The sequence below is a fragment of the Rhea americana genome, unplaced genomic scaffold (genome assembly GCF_003343005.1).
Source record: "Rhea americana isolate MKP2758 unplaced genomic scaffold, rheAme1 scaffold_47, whole genome shotgun sequence".
NCBI classification, from domain to species: Eukaryota; Metazoa; Chordata; class Aves; order Rheiformes; family Rheidae; genus Rhea; species Rhea americana.
In genome coordinates this window covers 1,335,038-1,355,809 of record NW_028186612.1, presented here as the reverse complement: position 1 = coordinate 1,355,809, position 20,772 = coordinate 1,335,038, and the positions used below count along the sequence as shown (strand labels likewise).

General features: G+C 41.9%; 2 protein-coding genes across 2 annotated transcripts in view; one reads left to right on the top strand and one right to left on the bottom strand.

Annotated features, from left to right (window-relative positions):
• LOC146589279 (uncharacterized) overlaps positions 1 to 9,534 on the top strand; it is a 40,921-nt gene extending 31,387 nt beyond the window's left edge. The window contains exon 6 of the mRNA XM_085316446.1: positions 9,461 to 9,534. The gene's annotated coding sequence lies outside the window, so the exon portion shown is untranslated. The remainder of the gene's footprint in view (positions 1 to 9,460) is intronic.
• Positions 8,044 to 20,378, bottom strand: XRCC2 (X-ray repair cross complementing 2). Its single transcript, XM_085316445.1, has 3 exons — positions 20,289 to 20,378; positions 15,632 to 15,713; positions 8,044 to 9,558 (listed from the first exon to the last, which is right to left on the bottom strand). The coding sequence occupies exons 1-3, from the start codon at positions 20,325 to 20,327 to the stop codon at positions 8,843 to 8,845; spliced, it is 837 nt and encodes a 278-aa protein (XP_085172571.1). The 5' UTR covers positions 20,328 to 20,378; the 3' UTR covers positions 8,044 to 8,842.
• Between the last annotated feature and the right edge of the window lie 394 nt (positions 20,379 to 20,772).

Here is a 20,772-nt window from a genome sequence, read left to right as displayed (position 1 = left end):
CATTTCTGTTACTATTATTTTACTATAAGCTAGACCTTGGCTTCAGAAAAAACAGATCTTAGGATCAAAAGCGAGAAAGAGAATCAGCCTTGGTGTTCTCTGTCTGCACATTTCCATCTTCAGGCTCCAATTCAGTGCTGCTAGATATGTAAAAGTGGAAGTTCAGAAGGAAGAGTTCAAAGTTTTGTTCTTGGCTTTCAGACACTGCAGAATCCTSTTTTCTGCATATCCAGCATGTTTATTTAAATATTGGTCTATTTATCTAGAGGTCCTCCTGCACTGGAGCCYTCTTAGTACTCCTTCCTACTTCTGCCATTGCCAGGTACCTTTGATCAATCCAAGAGCAGAACAACACTACTAGTACTGGGTAATTGCACCACCACCCAATCTGGAGTATGGAGTCAGTCTAGAAAATGGGTCCAGAAGCTCTGTCCCTTATGCATCTCAAATGTCAYGTGGGTAGGAAACCAAACACAATATATGACTTACCAGAAAAGGAAGTATTGGGAAATTTTGCTTTCTGGGAGATATTTTCTTGTGGCAACAAAACCTAAACAAACAAGAAAAGAAAAGGTCTCTTTGAAATCTCGGCACTCTGCTACACAGTTCTGAATTCTTAGCGTTCACATTGCTGATACTTTTACRGTTGGGTAAAATATCACTGGAACCAGTAAATATAACCTCTGCTCTTCATTCAGAGTAGCAAAACCACTTAAGTTTCTTTACAGAACAGAAGAAACTCCAAAGCAAAACACAAGCACAGGATCTCACCAAAACAGACACGTGTGTAGAGCTGTGGTCCTGGAGGACTAGCTATGGTGCTTGGAGTAGCCACTGCCACCATGCTGGGTAACGTCCTCTAAGGATGCGACAGGTCTGCTCTTCCCAGGCCAGGAAGGGTGGCTYTTCAAGGAGCCAGCACCGGCCTCTCCGCCAGCCCTCCTCCTCTCGCGCCTTCGTGCTGTGCATCTCCAGCTGAGGACTGCAGGCTTCCATGCTCAGTGCAGCTGTGTAGGCCATACCACTCAATGGGGAGGCTGTGCGGTGCTGATCTGCAAGCTGTGTTGGGAGTAGGCTCGTCAATTAATCATCCCTCTATTATAATGGAGTATTTTGAGTGCCTCCATGAATTTTAAAGGCAATAAGCCCCTTCCTTTAGGTGTGTGACCAAGCTGAATGCCTGCCTCTGCTGGCTTATGCAGCTTCATTGCCCCCACGGTTCATCTGTATCGTTTGCTTAGAGGCTTCATGAGTTTTATTAACACCATCACTTTTTCTGATGAGTAAAAATAAAAACATCAGTATAATTTCACTGTAGGGCAATAATATTTTGTCCCAAAAGTGTCAGTAATACCTATCATAACTAAAGTGCAAGCAGTGGGAATAGTCTCAATGAGAACTCCAAAGTTAGGGGGTTAAATTAAGGGATAAAAGAAATTTAGGTGACAAACTTATAAGCAGAAGGCTCCCGGTCATGAGGATGGGGTGACCTGGCACCACTCATCTCCCCTCTCCAGTGAGAAGGAGCTGTGTGAGGGGCTCCCATGGGCAATTTGCTCTTTTGCCCTGGACCAGCTCCACAGGGTTTAGAGGAGCAGGATGGCAGCTCTGCCAGTGCATCCTCTCCCATGAGGGTTTCCTATTTGCAGTAGCCACCGGCTGCTTCTGCAGCTTCCTGGCTTCGTTCTTTTCCTGTGTAGCTGGATGGCACAGCTGCCACCGTGCAAAGCGGTAAGAAGGTATTCCTGGCCTTACAATGCCGGAGACACACTAGAGTGATTTCTGTACCTAAAATCCCATTTTATAGTCCCTGTGAGGATTGTCAAAGTTTTGGCGCTGATACTGCTGTTTTACAGCAAGTTGCAGGTYGCTCTGGGACTAACCTTATTTGTGCCTGGTGAATTATGCCATGTGGGGCCTTATTTACTTACTTCTGTAATTATTTTTTAACAGAAAAACATGCTGATAAAATTTTGCAAATCAAAAGCAGCTTCAGAACTRTTAAAACTGCCTAAGATTTTACTCAGCATAAATCTACCAACCCTCTTGACAACATCTCTCCTAACATACACTGATTTTGTAAACTCATTCATTGCACAGTCCAAACACGGCATATATTTGTAACGTAACTAGGGGAGACTTCCTCAAGTTACCTGCTGCTATGGACAGGGATTCTTTGTTGCACGTGGTATCCACAGGGGCTGAACACACAGCACAAGAGATTCGTGGTCAGCTGGCCAAGGGCTGGTAGTAGGAAGTGTTGGCTGAGGCTCGAGGAAGGCTTTGCAGTTGGCAGACTGGCTACTCAAGAGAGCTGGACTTGCTAGTGCATTTTCAGTGACCAGTGTTCTCACACTGGGTATGCAGAAGACTCCTTAAGCTGGAAAGTGTGGCTCAGACCTGCTCCAGGTGACAATGCCCAGCACCAGCTACTACTGCACATAGTCTCAGTGAGTTGCAGTAAAGACAAATGGTGTCTCCTGATCTTCACAGTGTTGCTGTCAGCATTACAGATGAGAAGGCTGGGAGTCAGTGGAGGTGTCTGCCTGGAGACTGATCTGTGACTGAGTCTGAGCACAGCTCTTGAGATCTGTGCAGAGGATCCACTTGAGCATGCTCATCTCTCTCAGGAGTATGCTGCTGTGTGAGAACACATGCTTATCTCGCACCAAAATCGCCTCTTGATAATGTGGATGGCTGGTAAGGGTAATGTTGAAGCCTGTCCCTCGGCCTTCAGCAAGCCACCTCCGAGATCTTGAGGCTTACCTGGTGCTACCCGGAATCCCGTGACCTTGCTTGGCCTTTTTCGTAGCAAAAACCTAAAAATCTTGTCCTTCCTGTGTACTTGAACATCAAGATTTCTCCTCTTTGATCTTTCCCCAGGTCCCTGGGGAGGAGCCCCAAGGCTAGGAGGTCTTTAGTACAGGCCCAGCTTAAATGCAGGAGAAACAAGCCTGACAGAAAGGGTTCGCTTAAAAAGCTTACTGGGTGTGCCAACTCTTCTGGAGCATGAGAGTGCAAAGATCCAGAGTATGGCTCTTAACCAGCATTCAGCAAGGAGCTGACATCTGGACACTGTTATCCTTGAGCACTGAGGCCCACACAGGTACACAGAGCAGTTGCCTGGGGTAGGATACAAAGCAGAGTGTGAAAGCACTTTGCTTGACCAACCTCATAGCCTTCTGTGATGGAATGACTGGCTGGGTAGATGAGGGCAGAGCAGTGGACATTGTGTCCCTTGACTACAGCAAGGCTTTTGACACTSTCTCCCATAACATCCTCCTAGAGAAGCTCAGGAAGTGTGGGTTAGACGAGTGGACAGTGAGGTGGATTGAGAACTGGCTGAAAGGCAGAGCTCAGAGGGTCATCATCAGTGGCGTGGAGTCTAGTTGGAGGCCTGTGGCTAGTGGCGTCCCCCAGGGCTCAGTATTGGGTCCCATCCTGTTCAACTTCTTCATCAATGACCTGGATGAGGGGACAGAGTGCCTCCTCAGCAAGCTTGCTGATGATCCCAAGCTGGGAGGAGTGGCTGACACACCTGAGGGCTGCGCTGCCATTCAGAGAGACCTGGACAGGCTGGAGAGTTGGGCAGAGAGGAACCTCCTGAGGTTCAACAAGGGCAAGTGCAGAGTCCTGCACCTAGGGAGAAATAACCTCAGGCACCAGTACAAAGTGGGGGCTGACCTGCTGGAGAGCAGCTCTGCAAAGAAGGACCTGGGAGTGCTGGCGGATGACAAGTTGACCATGAGCCAGCAATGTGCCCTTGTGGCCAAGAAGGCCAATGGTCTCCTGGGGTGCATTGGGAAGAGTGTTGCCAGCAGGTCGAGGGAGGTGATCCTGCCCCTCTCCTCAGCCCTGGGGAGGCCTCGTCTCGAGTCCTGTGTCCAGTTCTGGGCTCCCCACTACAAGAGAGACATGGAGCTACTGGAGAGAGTCCAGCATAGGGCTACGAGGATGATCAGAGGGCTGGAGCACCTGCCCTATGAGGAACGGCTGCGAGAGCTGGGCCTCTTCAGCCTGGGGAAGAGAAGACTGAGGGGGGATCTTATCAATGTGTATAAGCACCTGAAGGGAGGGTGTCAAGGGGGACGGGGACAAACTCTTTTCAGTTGTCCTGTGTGACAGGACAAGAGGCAATGGGCAGAAATTGAACCACAGGAAGTTCTGCCTGACCGTGAGGGGGAATTTCTTTCCTGTGAGAGTGACGGAGCACTGGACCAGGTTGCCCAGAGAGGTTGTGGAGTCTCCTTCTCTGGAGATTTTCAAGGCCCGCCTGGATGCAACCCTGTCTAACATGCTCTAAGTGACCCTGCTGAGCAGGGATGTTGGACTAGATGATCTCTGGAAGTCCTTTCCAACCTTACTGATTCTATGATTCTATGAAAGGAGAGGGAAGGCTGCCAAAATTTTCCACAAGGATAGCCACAGCCACGGTTCTTCAAAACCATCTACATTAATGTGAAATTATTCCTGATTGCAAATAGAACAAAGCCCCCAAAACTACTTACCAGTTACACTGAGGTGTTCAGTTCTCTTCTATTTGAGTATCTCAGTAACATTAAGTAGTAATACTGGTAATAAAAGGTCTGTGCACATAAATGCTCAGCAAAGCAGAAAACCATCCACTTCTACTAAAGCAAGGCCCTGATGTAGAAAGCTGAGACTACTTCTGGTGCTAAGTGCTGACTGCCAGGAAGACACTTGGAGCTGCAAGGAGAAAAAGAAGAACGAAAAGAAGGTTTTGCATTTAATTCCTCTGGAGTTTAGATGAGCAGGATATTATGCCATCTTTATAATAAGCCATATAACATCTACATAGTTGACTCCATCACCTGTTTCATCCCTCAGTGGGAAGAACCTGCAGGTCAACTATGGTCAACTTCTTTATATTTTAAAGCATTAACATGCCAGACATGTTAGTTAACAGTTCAATATAAGAATCCTTTTGTCTTGATATACTTTATTCATAGCTCAGTGCCATTGTACTGTCTCGTTTTAGGCTAGACCTTTAATTTCAGGGTCTGCTTTAGGGCACCAGAGTTTTCCATCCAGAAGAACATGCAGATGCATTGTACTGATGCTCCTTTCTCAGCTGGCAGGATTTTTCCACTGCCAGAGGCTTGCAGTCTCTTCCAGTGTTTTCCCCTCTTTCCAAAACATGTAGCAGCTATGCTGTTCTATGGTCGTTGAAAACATTAAAACTGTCTGAAGCTTTTAAGCAAGTGAGGATTCACTGGACCTTCCCAAATGAGCTCAAGTTTGGTGACATGGCATGGCTTTCTCCTGAGGTGAACATTAAGTTTGGCATAAAGACAATTATTAGAGCAGCCATAAAAAATAACCTAAAATGTCATGTTGTTCCCCTCTGTGATACGGTCCAAGACTTGTGCTTAGCAGCCATCAAAACAGTATTGCTTTCTGCCTCTGCCCATCAGTCTCCAGTAAAAGTACAGCYGTGCATATGTTTCCACAGGAGAACCTTTATCCTCTGCCACTTCCAGACTCTGTGGAGAATTAAATGGTTGGCATTAGCTATATAAGAAAAAGGACACTTGAATTTTATGTGCAAGTAGAAACTTAAACTAAGCAAACTTTTTTTTTATTTGCTCTATGAAAAAAAGTCCAGAATACAAAAATCTTTTTTCTGAATGTAAAAATCATATTTTCTTTGCAGGCATCTGTAAGCATATTGGTTTGTTTAAAAATAAAGCCCACAAAATGGCTTAATTTGTTTTTGCTAAAAATCATTCTCTAACAAAAATGGGGGAAAAAGAAGGGTGAACCAGCTCCTCTATATTCCAAATTTGCTGCTTTAATTCAATGTTGCATACAAAGCACAAAAAACCCAAAACAAACAACAAAAAAAAAAGATCTAAGGAATGTAACAAGTTCCTGTGCATGCAAAATCTTTAATAATACAACACCAAGCTGAAAACAATGATACTGTCATGAAAAGATTTTAATTTCTAAGAAATTCTTGGATCTATTCAGGTTTAGGGAGATCTTTGCACAGTCCTTGCTCACCCTTAGCAATACGCAGTGGCACTTACCTTTCACTCTCCATTAAAAAATGGTAAAAAAAACCCCCACTTTTTTTTTACCCACAGTTAATGAAGGTACAAGGCAAATTGTTGCTTCCCAGGTTCTTTATCATTGCATCTTTTTCAGTATTGCATCCTAATGGTTCATTTTTCTGAATGGCGTAATTTTGGCAGAGGAGGTCAGCGCACTCCCAAATTGTACAGTCTATGCCTGCTACAAACTCACACGGAAATGCAGCTGCTCAGTAGCTTTGAAAGCTGGACCGGTTAGGTATCAAACAGAAATGTGCAGAGCATGAATAGCAAAATTACTAGAGAATTAAAAAAAATCTGTATTCAAAGTAAAAAAAAAAAATACAGATTTCAAAGTTTTCTGAGATAAACTTTTTAAATCAATTAGAACTCTAGTTTCACTTCAATTTAGGCTTTTATTTTATAGTACAATGAAAAATATAAAATACATCGTGAAAAATATAAAAGCTTTTTTCCAGCATAATTTTCATTTTTTTCTCTCAAAAACATCTTTTAGCAAATATGATTTTATGAAGCACTTTTTCTTCACTAGAACTCTACTCCCTGAAGCAAATTGAGACTGTTGACTTTCTAAAAGTAGAGATTATAGTCTTTCTACAATTTGTGTCTTTRAAAGTTTTATACCTGTATTTAAATCCTCCTACTTTGTACAAAAATGCATCTACGGCCTGTACAATAATTCCCAGGTTAAATGTCCATACATCTCAAACCATCTAGTTCTGGTCCAGTCTAGGCTGAATGGGTAAGTTACATTTTTCCTGTATTTGTGTACTCACAAGAGTTCTGAAATAAATAATGGTGGTGATGGGAAAGAAAGCACAAGTGAAACGACAAGTGCGCAAAATCATCATCTCTGCAGAGACGTGGGAAAAGGAAAGTTTACTCATTACGTCTCACACAAGAAGAACTAACTGGAAGGCAGGAAGAAACGATCGGACGGCAAGTAGAAAATGAGAAAAGAAAGGCAGAAGTTCTTCCATAGAAGGAATAATTAAATTAAATTCATTGCAAAAAGACACTGTGGAACCATGGAGGATAAACAGGTTAAAAATGGATTAAATAAATTCATGGAGGATAGGCTTGATCAGTGGCCATTAAACACTGTAGTCTGAAGGCAACCCCTGGTCAAGAGCTCCCTAAACCTCGAGCTGTGGGAAGCTGGAGGACATGCCAATGAAAACAGATTTTTCTCATACTCTTCCCAAAGCCTTTCGTACTGGCTGCTGTTAGAGGCAGCATATTGGGCTAGAGGGACACATAGCTGCTCAGCAACTTTGAACAGCCGAGATGCCTAATTCTATAAACAACAGTAWGGCTATACACTCCTATATACAGGAGTCTGAGTATGCACACCTAATTATGTATATGGGAATCTAGATATACATTCAACTTAAAAAGGCTGGCTTCAGAAGTCTGGAAATTAAATGGCAAGATTCTCACAACAGACTTTTMTAAGGCATCTCCCTCAAAAAGATACTATGCTAGATACTTCTTAAATATGCATTCTTATTAATAATCTGTTCAATCTAAACTATAAAGCATGTTGTGCAACATGACTGAACAAATATTGCTGTGAGAAATATTTTCCCCTTGTTTGGGTAATTTAAATTTGTAAGCTAATGTAAGTTTTTGTATTATATAATGTACTATGTGCAATTTTCTTTCTTGTAAAGTACTTTGAAGCTTTCAAAGGGCACTCTAGGTTAATAAATAATATGGTCTCCCTTGCCAGAACTGTAGGGCATTTCCCATAAGTTCTGAATCTCCTTTGCCAGAGTTGCAACACGTTGCGTGCCAAATCCTGCACACAAATGTTCTGCATGTGGCAAATACATATTGGTAAAGACCAGAGGCAAGGCATTCCTGGATTTTGTAGGAAGCATGGGGGAAGGGAAAGAAGTGGGAGGGAATAATGCGGGAGAGCAGGGAAGAAATTTATGTCTGTGCATATATCCTAAAAAAAAAAAACCCAAAAAACCCAAAACCCCAACCCCCCCCCCACCTTCTTCACTTTTAAAGATCAAGGCTAAACTGCTGCATGCAGAACAAACTCATGGGTATACAGGGCTGGGTCTTTTCTTTTCCTTCAGTTATGGAAACTGGGCTTCCATGTTTGCAATGGCTTTAGCTTCTTCAAAGCCAGATGTTTGTAAGGATGAAAACACCTGCAATCCGTTGCTTCTGCCAGCACATGATAGTGTAAACAGGGGGAGTGTAAACTTCAAGAAGCATGGTGAGGACTACTACTATTTACTATTTATTGGGCTGTGAAAATTACTCCTCTTCTCTAGGCAAAGCAGTGCATGCATTTCATACGCCTTAGGCTACTGGGAAAGAACCAAGACCAATATTTATAAAGAKCGAACTCTTGCCTTTTTGCAGTCTCCCACACGGACAACTAGGTTCCAGTTTCTGAAGCTTGGAAGAGGAGAAGTGAATAGCATTAAGACTTAGAAATAAAGTTAGTGCATTTGGCTGCATACCACTTGGGTCACGTTACTGAGGGATATTAGGAGTTTAAAATGACTTTGTTTTTAATTTTCTTGATTTAATCTCTTTATGCATTAACCACAAACAAATAATTTCAACATTCCTCATTGGTTYAGACTGAACTTCTACAGTAATTCAAACATTTTAAGCTTTCTGCCTTTCACTAAATTGTAAATGACGACAAAAATTATTACTCRGCCAGAGACAACTAACCAGTCTAAAAAGCACTAGAACTACATAAAGCTCTGAAATTTGCCACCATTTTAAAAGCAAAGAAGTTAAAACTGAACTCCACATTCTGCAATACTAAATGACCGTTTTACTATCTGCTTTTTTTTGATATGACAAGACGTGAATGAAAAAGTTTTGCTGTTGCCAGAGTTAGATTGCTTAGAAAAAAATATCCTGTGGGTTACCATTTGTTGCCATGATTTACAAAGGTAAGGCCTATAGTCTGTATCAGTTTCTTGCTGAAGTTTTAAAGAAAAAGAGCTTTCTGCAGAGTTTGTAGATTTCTGCATGATTGTTTGTGTTGTTGCGAACAGGGCTAAGTGATATTCTCTTACAAGCTTTTCAAGAAGTTCAGCACATTTCTTCAGATTAATCTCCTGCAAGTTAAAACTCTCCCCTCCATTGCTTCTGTCTATCCAGTAAAAAGCTGATATGCTGTCTACAACCAAAAGGCAGAGAGAGGGGTGAGTGCAAAACATGTTTTCTAAAGAATAAAGAGTGAGGAGTAGCTGAGTGCTACTACTACAGTTAACAAGAAAAAGCTTTCCCAGGCATTGTTTTATCGTTTCTTCTGTGCTCTGCACCAATCTATGTTCAAGAATGGTAACCAGACGAAGCATATCAAAGTGATAGTCTGTATCAATGAACATGACTTCTACTTCCAGTCCTCCTCCTGATTTTGGAAGGATGCAGCGGGCTATGAGGTGATAAAGCATTTCTGTTTTTCCTGTTCCTTCTGGACCATGGAATTCAATGACATCTCCTGTTCAGAAACAAAGAAGCAAACTGTCAGGTAAGAGCATCTTTAGCGCACAGAGGATTATCAGTGCTCACTGAACCAATTTTCAAAGGTGTTGCATACATACAACCCATTTATTTCACTGGGAAGTGCAAGCACTCATTACTTCTGAAAATTAGGCTTCAGAACTACTTAGAGACCTCACAATGTTCATCTATTAGTTCCAGTTAAACTAGATTATGGCAACTTCAYTATAATCACTAACAGAGGACTACTTTCCTGCATTTAGCTTTGGAAGCCCTGCAGCTTCATAGTGCTTTTTCAAATAGAACAAAAATGGAATTCTCCTCCTTCCTTGTCCCTCCTAATATGGCTCCCCAAAAGCAGCGATCAYGAAATACAAGTTCAGCTAAGACATCAATATCAATACAAGGTTGGCAACTGGATTACATGACCTCTCTATCATTACAGGTAGAAGGCTGAAGAGGAAGCTGCTACACAAAGGACCTGCTAAGACACCATATATTTACACTATAGACACAAAAGTAAGAAATAAAKAAGGAAACAGAAGGAAAAAAGAAAAGACATGTTGGAGGTACAAATCATGGCAACATATCTATTTTTGAAGCATGAACTGGCCTTTAGCATTTCATGTCTGCTATGTGGTTGTTTAGTATCTGTGCACGTCACAAGACACCAGCAGGAGTCTGCGACCAGTAAAGAGAATGTCAGTATATTTATTTAGCACTTACATTCTATGGTGATCGTAATATGAAGTTGCTTCTTTTGACAAGGGGGAAATAACAGATACCTTTAACTCTAGGTAGCCATTCTACTGCCTGAAACAGAGGTTCTTTTCATAAATGGATTCAGCCTAACTGCTTGATCATTATGTGTCAATAAAATGTGTCACATAAATTTAAAACATTAATAAAAAAGCATAACCCATTTCTATGGAACTGTTTATTTCATCAGATGTGAAAGCAAGATAATCTGGACTCTTTTCCAAAAGCTTCCTATGTGTATCAGAGCAAGACTTTTTTTAAAAAACGTTATTTATTAGTTGCTCTTTACAAATTTCTAGTTTAGGAAACTAGATTACTTATTTATGACATTTTAGATTTTACACAGAAGGGTAAAGGCACATGCAGTAAGGTGGACAGTTCAATTCTCTCTAGCTGAAGAAGAATCACACAACTGTAATTGCAAGAAGCTGGTAGATTCCTATGGCCTTGGCAAGTATAAATGACACAACAGCTTTCCACAGGAGGGATGCAAGAACAGAGAATTAATTGCAACTTTACTAAAACAAGTTTCTGCCTGCCTGAGTTAACAGGGTTTTTCAAGTCATTACCCAGCTTCCAGAGGATGTTGTTTGTTCGTAGGTGCACATAATGTCAAGAAGCAGCTTGAGATGAGGGGTAATAGGGAAAAGACTATGATCTTTCTTCACATGTTGCAAGCATCAAAAGCAATTTACACCTGATTCAACAATTCTGTCCGTTTGAGTGGTGCACAGACCTCTTGCCTCTCTGTAATGAAGTTTATCTGTTCTCCAGAACTGCAGTCCTATTTTCCCGAACATTTGATACTTCAAAATTTATTTAAAAAACCCCTTCATTGTCTCCCAAACCCTTACTTATCTGAGCTGAATTGGTCTCCCTCACTTTTGAGACGAAAGATGACTACACTTCATATTATATAAGTCTTCATCTTTTCCTCGTGTTCAGAGGTGGCAATATCCAACTCTGCCACTTGCAGCCAGCTGCTGCTCTGTGTTACATATACAGTGCTGGTGATACAGCAGAGCCCTGTTACAATATGACACCAGCTTCAAGAAGTCCTTTGAAATATGCTGGGTAAGTCAGTTCCTCCCTCCTACTGCAAAGTCTATCGAAATATTTTAGAACAATTGTGTAGGGCCCTTCTAAAGAAAGAACAAAGTATATGTTCTGTCTGCCAATGGCTTCTGTGCATGACTTTTCCACTCCGGTTGGCATCGTCCCATCCAGATCAATGACTTGGTTTGGCAAATACACAACATGGATTGCTACAACTACCTTTATAGCAGATTACGACTTGTTAAAAAATAACTGAGCAACTCTACATGCCCATTCACAAGCAGCATTGGGCAGATTTGAGTCAGTGTTCAGTAGTGATTTAAAAAAAACTTATTCTGTGAAGTGCACGCTTGACCTCATTAACGTAAAAGATGTTTTATCAGGAAGTCTGTGTGTTACCTCCTATAAAACTTTACATAAYGGAGCTGTAACTCACCGAACACTGGAGGAGCTTTTATTGCAGAATTGGCATAAATTAAATAAAAATGATAAGTGAATGAAAAAATCATTCTTAAAGATTTTTTTGTGATGGTAGTTTATAAATTTTAACAATAAGACAGCTAAACACCTTTCAAAGTTTGTTCAATAATGTTGATCAAGATACATATCTGGGTTGTAGTATGACTAAAACTCTTAAGTTATGCTGATACTTTGAAGAGAGTAACAGTTTGGACAGTAAGAAAACCTCAAGGGAGCAGGGGATTTCTGTGTCTTCATGATTATCAAAGAAGCTGCCCACAGGAAGAATTGGTGCAAAACAGAAGCCATTTATAGCAACATCTATAAATGTAAGGTTTAATTTAATTAGGAACTGGGCTGTTACAGCAAGATAAAGAGGGGAAATTCATCCTTCTGGATCAGAGCAGACAAATCATGACACAGCAGAGGAAGAAGTGTGGCTAACAATGTCGTCAAAAAGCCTCTGACGCTCTGACAAGAGGCCACGGAAGAAACTAAGTGATCAGTACTAGCATCATCCTACTAATGTATTTTCATCTGTAAATGCCAAAATAGTTTAAAAGGAGGATAAGTAAAGAGATAGTGTCAAAGGATGGAAACAGTCTGGGAGTCAGGATAGGAACAGTCACTTTAACATGGAAGAAGGTTAAAGGGGATTTTTCCACTATGAATTGGTGTTGCCTGACAGGAATAATACCAATAGGAGAATGTACCATTAGCTTGCCAAAATGCGTCGAAGACAAACTAAGTTAATACAGACTTGAGGCTGTAACGACTCGCCAAGAACAAGATGGAAGTGCAGAACAATTTCAGATGAAATTCAACACTGACAAGTTCAAGAAGCACATTTTAAGGAGTGACTTTGTCTATGGCAACACATTATTTGGCTCAYAGCAGCTTSAACTGCACACAAAACTGAGCTCTCCCACTGTGAGCAGACTGAAGAGAACAACAGGATAAACTTCAATATTAATAAATTTATTTTCAACCGAAACATTGTGCTCAGTCCTGGTTGTAAATTCAGTTTCATCTTTGAACTAGTAGAGTCTAAGTTTTGTTGGTAATCACTGCACTAGCAAATGCTAGTAAAATTACTTTCTGACATTGCAGCTATAAACAGAATACTTGGCAATAGCTTTACGGGTGTCACACCATCAGATACCTTGAAGTTACTGGACTGCTAATTTACAATACTGGGCAGAAGCTGTCAATAATATTTCTACCATTTATAAGTGGAGYAGAAGGGCAAAATGTTTATTCCGAATCAATTTTGGGTGTCATACTACAGCTGAACATCAGAGCTTAATACTGACACCCACACCTTCATACCAGTGGCATAAGGAGAAATATGACTGCTAACAGTGGAAGATTATTAAAAGCTCATGCCACTTTTGCTCTGTTCCAGAAGAGCTCAAACGGTGTGTAATTAATATGCTTATGTGTTCTTAAACATACAATTCCATCGTAATTAGATGCAATGACTGGAGTATCACAGCAGTGCCTATATTAATTGCTCCTATTTTATAGTACGCTGACATACATATTATGATTTAACCTGATTTAACCTCTGCATAGTTTATTGAAACTTATACATATATATATATGTGTGTGTTGCTTTGTTTGAAATGCCATCAGGAAGAAGAATAACTTAAATTTTTGCACTGTTTTAATCATATACTATTTTACATTGAGAGCTGTTTATTATGGACTTCATGGACAATGCATTGTAACATTCCAGAGTGACTTACTAAAAACCAAGTTTATGGCAAATGGAAAGGCAGGTCTGCAACAGAGATATATGACTGAATAATAAAAAAAATATCAAAACAACAGGTGGACTCGCATAAATAGATGCAGTGTCTATAGTCAAGAACTACTTTGTGGTATCAAAAGACAACACAAAAATTTAAGAAAAAGGTGAAGACCATTTATACATATAAAGTTAAAAATCAGTGCTGGCATCTTATGCAGCTCCATTAGTGTCAACCAAAAAGCATGACCAATACAGATACTGACTGATGCCATTTGTTAAAAGCAAAACTGTTTAAAAATCAAATAATAATGTTGGCACAGTAAGGAACTAGCAGTGAATTTACAAGATTTCCAGCTATCTCAGAACTGAAGTTATGGATCCTCAATTCTGGAACCTCTGTCACTGGACAGAAACAAACAACCTAGATAGTTTTAAGACTGAAGTTGGTAACTTTATGAATGGAATTATATAACACCATTAACTGTGACAGCAAGGGCAATTCTTGACCACCATGAAAGCTTCTTTTAGTCTGTCCTAGGAAAATATGCCCAGGTCAGTCTCAACTGTTTGTTTCTTGTGTGCAAAGCTCAAAAAAACAGCCCAGAAGWTCAATATTTTCTATTATTTTATTTTTTCAAGAGAAAAATATCTCATCTTAAAAAAAAGAATTGTTGAGACTTCTGGAACTTTTTTTAAAGCATATCTCAATTTCACCGTTGGTTCTTAATTTTTGTGGGTAACAAAACAGTTCTGAATTGAGAGTACTTAAATAACCTTCTCTGCTCTGTTCACATTGTCTTACCAATATTTCTCTGCTCTTTATCTTTGTTACATCATATTTAAAATGTCTGGGGGCAGGAATTGTACATTGCTAAAGCTCTAATGTATTCCCAAGTGCTGCAAAATATACATGAATGGTCTCTCAATGACTACATTTTTAGACTAAGCATCATCTCTCACCCAATTATCTTGATTCTTTTTATTGGCTTTTCTGCTATTTCTTCTGGTCCTTCTATAATTTGTGGGAATTCAAATTGCAGAGAAGTATGTTGATAACCACTGCAGCCACATACTTCTCATGTAAAATCCACTCATATATATATATATTCAGCAACTGTGGTATCTCACAAATGATCCTCTAAGTTTGCCATTCATGCATCTTTTTTACTATATATTTCTAGATTTGTGTATGCATGCACAGTAATCTCTTCTATTGTGAAATCTGCTGAATTTCAAATAATCTGAAAAAAAGTCTAACTTCTTGAACATCAAGAAATTACTGAGTTAATTTATGTTTAAGCTTAGTAATTTATTTCGTTAAAACATCCAATCTTCCAGCAATAGAGAGCCTACTGTAAAATTACTGCACCAGTGTCAAATAGAGGTAGCCCAATTCCTCTACTTTCACTTGAAATTCTTATTTATTCACTTAAGGAATAAGACATTTTGATCATAACATCCTCTATGAACTCATTCAGCTGATTAGTATCTATGTTCAATACATAATCATTTCTGAAGTTTCATCATCTAAGTATAATCTGTATTTGTGGGGCCAAGATGTAAGGTTTGATGATTTGGCTTTATTAAAATATACTATTTGCTCTTGCCCATTCTACTAACTGATCCAGACCATTCCATACCACTGAGCTCTTTGATATGTATTGAGCTTCAAATTCTCTGCAAATTTTTACAGTGATGATTTTTTGAGGTTTTTAGACCACTGATAAAAAGTTTACATGACAGAATCAGAATGAATTTCTGTGAAACACTACCAGAAACATACCAACGTGCTGATATTTCATCATCTACAACTGTTTTGATATCTGTGAATTAGATATTTTAAATCTATTTATGTGTTCATGTGTTGATTCTGTATTGTTCCTTTTTATCTAGTTTGCCTAAATTATAAGTGAACTACATCAACACTTAAAATTCTGAATTCAGGGCAAAAAAGACCTATTTGTATTCTCAAAGCAATATGACAGAGATAAGCATATATTTACACTGACATTTTCCCATAAATAAGATAAAGATACATTTTTACCATGAATGGGAAATCCTTCCTCAGCAAACAGATAAGGTTCAAGATTTTTCAGAGAACTTCTGCCCTCAAGTCGTGCAAGCAGCTTTTAAAGAAAAGAAAGAATAGACATACTGTTACCTAAAACCAGTGGAGCTTGGGAATCAAACTAAAAAGTTACACAAAGAACCAGAGAACTGCAGGTTTTCTGTGATAGCCCTATCAAAAGATTGGTTTCATTTTAAAATGCTTTCATAAATACATACACAAACCCATAGTCCGGAATATATGAACAGAAGTTTCTCTCCTTACAAGCAGTTAACATACAGATTGATTCTATGGCAATAAGGAGCTGATAGATCTTAGGAAAAATAAAGCCAGGAAAAAAAAAAGAAGAAAAAAAGAAAAGAAAGCTGGACAGGTACACTAGCAAAAGGGAATCCCTGACATACAGCAGTGCTGCCGTTTTACAGAACAAAGGGAAAGAAGATCATTTGTAATAGCCATCACCGCCACAACACACTACTAGTTGAGGGGTGGCAGACTGTATTACCCATTATTAGTCTCCTGAGTCAATCTCTCAGCTCATTTTCAGGTAAAAATACGCATACATACTGGACTCTCACAGGCTACCAATCCTATTATATCATAGTTACTTGTTCAAATACAGCAGAAATTAATAGTAGCTAACATACAGTGGCTCTTCCAAGAACCTTTTTAAAGCAAGTTCATATACATAAAGCAAGTTAGCATTTGTAAACCATGTTATTCAAAAACCCATCACAAAGCAGGTCCATTTTAAAACAGTTTAGTCCAAAGTTCTTGGACAATTTTTTAAACTGACAAGTAGTCAGGTATTCATATAGCCTGCGTTATGTGTAGTTCTGGCATAAATTCATAATCCAAGAATAAACACCTTACCCAATGCTAGAGATGTTATTCCACAGGTGCATTAAAACACACAGGAAAGGACACTATYGGGATGCTCAAAGCCCTGCCGTGACATGTATCCTGATGCCAAATATTCCAATCTACAAGACGTCAAGCTGTCATTTAAAGACTTAAACAAAACAAAAAATTCTGTTCAGCTTTCTCCCATCCTCCTTATGGTCTGTCATCAAATGAGCAGTGAGCACAAAACTCTAAACATACACTGCCTTATCTTGCTTTCCAGCCTGCCATGAGCGACATTTGCTCTGAATTCTTAAAAGTTGTTTGAACAGTTGTGTGTTTGCCTTTAATAGTAGAATAAAACTCCATTAAATGATCCTGAATTTACTTCAAGTGGTCATGATGTGAATGTAAGTGTGACATTTTCATTGACATTTTAACATTTCCTTCCATTAACAAAACGTCAATGTGTTTGCCTTTGCCTATTCAGACATTCAAAAGAGTTTTCTGACATGTCCACTGACGGATCATCAAAACACTTGAGTTGACTTTGCTCTGGATCTGTGGAGCCTCCTATTATGCATCATGCATTTATGCAATATATAAAATACATAGCAAACTCTTATTCTGGGAAAAAGTAGGCTTCTATGACCTGGACAAAGCAAAGAAAACTAGACGTATATATGTAGACAAAAATATACAGTACAGATACTGTTTGGGGGCACATATGCRAGCAGCTTGCTCCAACCAAGGGGTCTGCCAAAGGTAGCACCTGTGCACAGGGTGCACCGCCATGAAAAATGCAGGGCCACCACAGAGGAGAGGCTCCCCCTGCGGTCTGCGCTCGCGGGCAGAAGGGCCGGAAATCTCTCACCCGCTCCTCAGGCTGTAAAGTTGAGAGGAAGAGGAAAACCGCCACAGGCTGCTCGTTTCTGATGCCCTTCATTTCTTAGCGGTAGGAAGCACTGCTCGGAGATCAGGGTGGCTTGGTTAGAGGTACCACTGGGCCCGGGGGGCCACTAGCCCTGTGAGGCAGCCGGAAACGCCAGGCACCAAGACATGATCTGGGCACTCTTGTGCAGGCCGGACACCGAAGCCTTGCAGCTTCCTATGCCCAAACTTATTTTACGTTCTGTATGCTGTTTGTTTTATGGAAATAAGGGAGTTCTTGCCTCTTAGATCATAACCCTTCCAGTTTACTGCCAGACCTTTGGATCAGTGGATTGATCGTTGTAGTTTAAATACGAATCTGTGGTTACTGAATTGACAAATTTATTTATTCATTTTAAATAACTACAGATGCTTACTTTGAGTAGTGCTCATGTAGGTAATTTATGGTAATTCACTGATGATAGTGCACCTGTGTTTTTATCAAACTTGTATTTACTTCCGAGCTCTGAAACAGAGTCTCCAAAGGCACTTGCCTCATTAGTGTCATGCTGTGAACAACGGGGGTTCCTGGCAGAAACAACTCAGAATTTTGCTTCAAACGCAACAAAACTTTCCCCACACTACCACAAAGGAGACTGAAGCAAAGCTGTATCCAGATGGGATATAAGTCAGGAATTCTTCAGCCCAGTAGACATTAAAGATAGTGACAATATGCATTTTTCAAATAAGCAAAGGCTATCCAGTATCTTGGCTGTGTTCCCAGGAAAGCGYTTCCATTTTACCTTTTTACGTGTTTGTCCATAAACACGGGGGGGAGGGGGGGGGAAGGGGAAGGAATCTATGGCAACTAAACGGGTGATCTCCATGGTGGAAACCAGATGCCGTATGCTTTGGTGTGGATAGCTTGCAGGACACAAACACAACACTACTGAAGGAAGGCTTTGAATGGGAAGAACTTGAAAAAAACATAGTTTCAATTCTCATACTAGAGACTTCAGAATATGTAATTTAACTGCAGGTGCTCCTTTCTTCCTTCATAATGCTATCTTTTTCTAAATAAGATAYTGCCTTTTAGCAAGCTTCTTAGTGGTAGGTCTCCACTCTTCCTACGTGTTCTTGAAAAGTCAAATTGCATTACCAAGAAACTTCTGCACATATGTGGACAGTCACATGTAGAAAGTAAGATATACAGCCTAAATTTGGCAATGATTGGATTAAACTTCATTACTGACAAGGCTGACAACATTCAAAAATATTTTGACAATGTCTTTTATAACTTATCAATTCCATCTTTTTAATAAAGAATTATGCATAAGGGCAGTCCCACTGACTAATGTATTACACTTATACTATATTGGTTTCAATAGACCTATGCATATAGTATATGCATAATGCAATAGTGTAGGCATGCATAAAGGTCTTGTCAGAAACGAGATATTACTTCATTAAAATGTTAAAGAAATTCAAATTAAATACTCCAGCTATATGAGAGGCTGTGAGCTAACCTATGGGCTATTTACAAATATAAACGTATCTCAAGTATGAACAAAACTTAATTTTCAACCACTATAACCACTCTAACCAAGCTTCTGTAAACTCTGGGCACAAAGATACATGCTAGTAATTTATCATTTATTTTACTATGACATAACAAAGGTATTTTTTTAAGAAGTTCTAATTTGTTGCATTAATTGTGCCAAAGAATAATTGCTGAGATGACTACAGTCTCAGTACAGCCCTCACTAAATACAGATTTTACGTGAGGCCATTTGAGGAAATAACATTTTAAATATATCTTCTGTTTCCAGGGCTTTCACAATGTTCTGCACTGTATTTTAATACGTTACTTATTCTTTCTCTTGCCATCCTTTATCAGCTCTTCCATCGCTCAGGCTTGGTAGCCTGTCCCCTCTCTGGCGGGCGTTACCTCGTGCACAAACACACCAACCTGCTTGAAGGCGCAGCCGGATTCATGCCCTGAAGTTGCGCGTGTGCTTGCCGATACTGGACAGCTATTATTACTTTATGCATCAAAAAGGCTTAAGAAGGTGGAACTTTAACAAGAAATAAGTACTGGTTTATCAAGCATTTTTCTATGCTTCTACATGCACTTTGTGGCATATTCTGATGCAGCAACGTACAGATCTCCAAGTGACTAACTTCCTGATTACTAGGAGACGTAACGAATAGGTAAACCACGGAGGCAGGGCGGGGAAGGGAAAAAAAAGCCCCCAAAACCTCAAACCCCTTTTTCTCCGAAGGAGAACAGGCAATTTTAAGTTTCCTGCTATTTATTCAAACCAAGCCTTCCGTGTTCAACATCTCTTCTTGCTTACTCCTTCTGCTCCCACAGAGGAGCAGGGAGAGCGCGTCCGCGGGCAGCACTGCGGCACCCCGAGAGCTCCCCGCGCCGAACCGCCCGTTGCCCCCGAGCTGGCCCGGGGAGGAGGGGGGGGAACCAGGCCACGACAGCAGCCGACGCGGCGCTTCAGCCCGCTTGAAGCCGGCGACGCACTCGAAAGTCACCGAAACGAAGCGGTTAAACACTGCGGGGGGGGGGAGGGAGGGGCCCTCAGAGCCACCAGCCCGCTCCCTCCCCCACGGAGCGGCCCCTCAGACGGCGCCTCGGGGCGGCCGCGCCTGACGGGGCCCCTCCCCCCGCGTGAGGCGGCCGCGGGGGGGGGGAGGGGCGGCGCGCGGGGGCGGGAAGGGCGCGGCGGCGCGGCGCACCCCTTCCTCCCCCCTCAGGGCAGCCCCGCGGGGCGCCCGGCCCGGGGGCGGCTCGCTGGGGCGGCGGCAGGGACGGGGCGGGGGAGAGGCCGCGCTTCCCCCCACACGCACACCCGGGGCCGCGCCGGGGGGCGCGGGTCGCTGAGGTGGGGGAAGGGCAGCGCCTCACCTGAGTGCCCGACTCCGCCCTCCGGAACGCGTCACCCATCGCGCGGCCTGGGGGCGGGGGAGCAGCTGCCGCCGCCGCCGCGCACGCGCGCTACCTCGCCCCTCCGCCGTCCACCCCGCCCCGCCCCGCGGCGCCTGCGCAATGGGGCACGTAGCCAGCGCGGGGGGGGGGCGCCGCGCATGCGTGGTTCGGCCCTGGAGGAAGCGCGGCGGGGGGAGGGGACGCCTTCGCCACGTGCTGCGCGACCGCGGGTTCGAGACCCGTCTCGGGGCCACGTCGCGGCTGCCCGCCCTGCGCCGTGCCGAGCTGCTGCTGCTTGGGGGCTCCCTCGGGGGCGGCCGCTGCTGGCGGGGGCAGAGGCTTTTTCCAGAGTGCCGGTCTGCTTACAGACCGGTTCTTTGGCGCTGCYGGAGCGTGGCGGGCTGCGCGGGGCCCCCTTTCAGCCCCTGCGGGTGCCGGGTCCCTCTGCGCAGCGCGGGSGCCT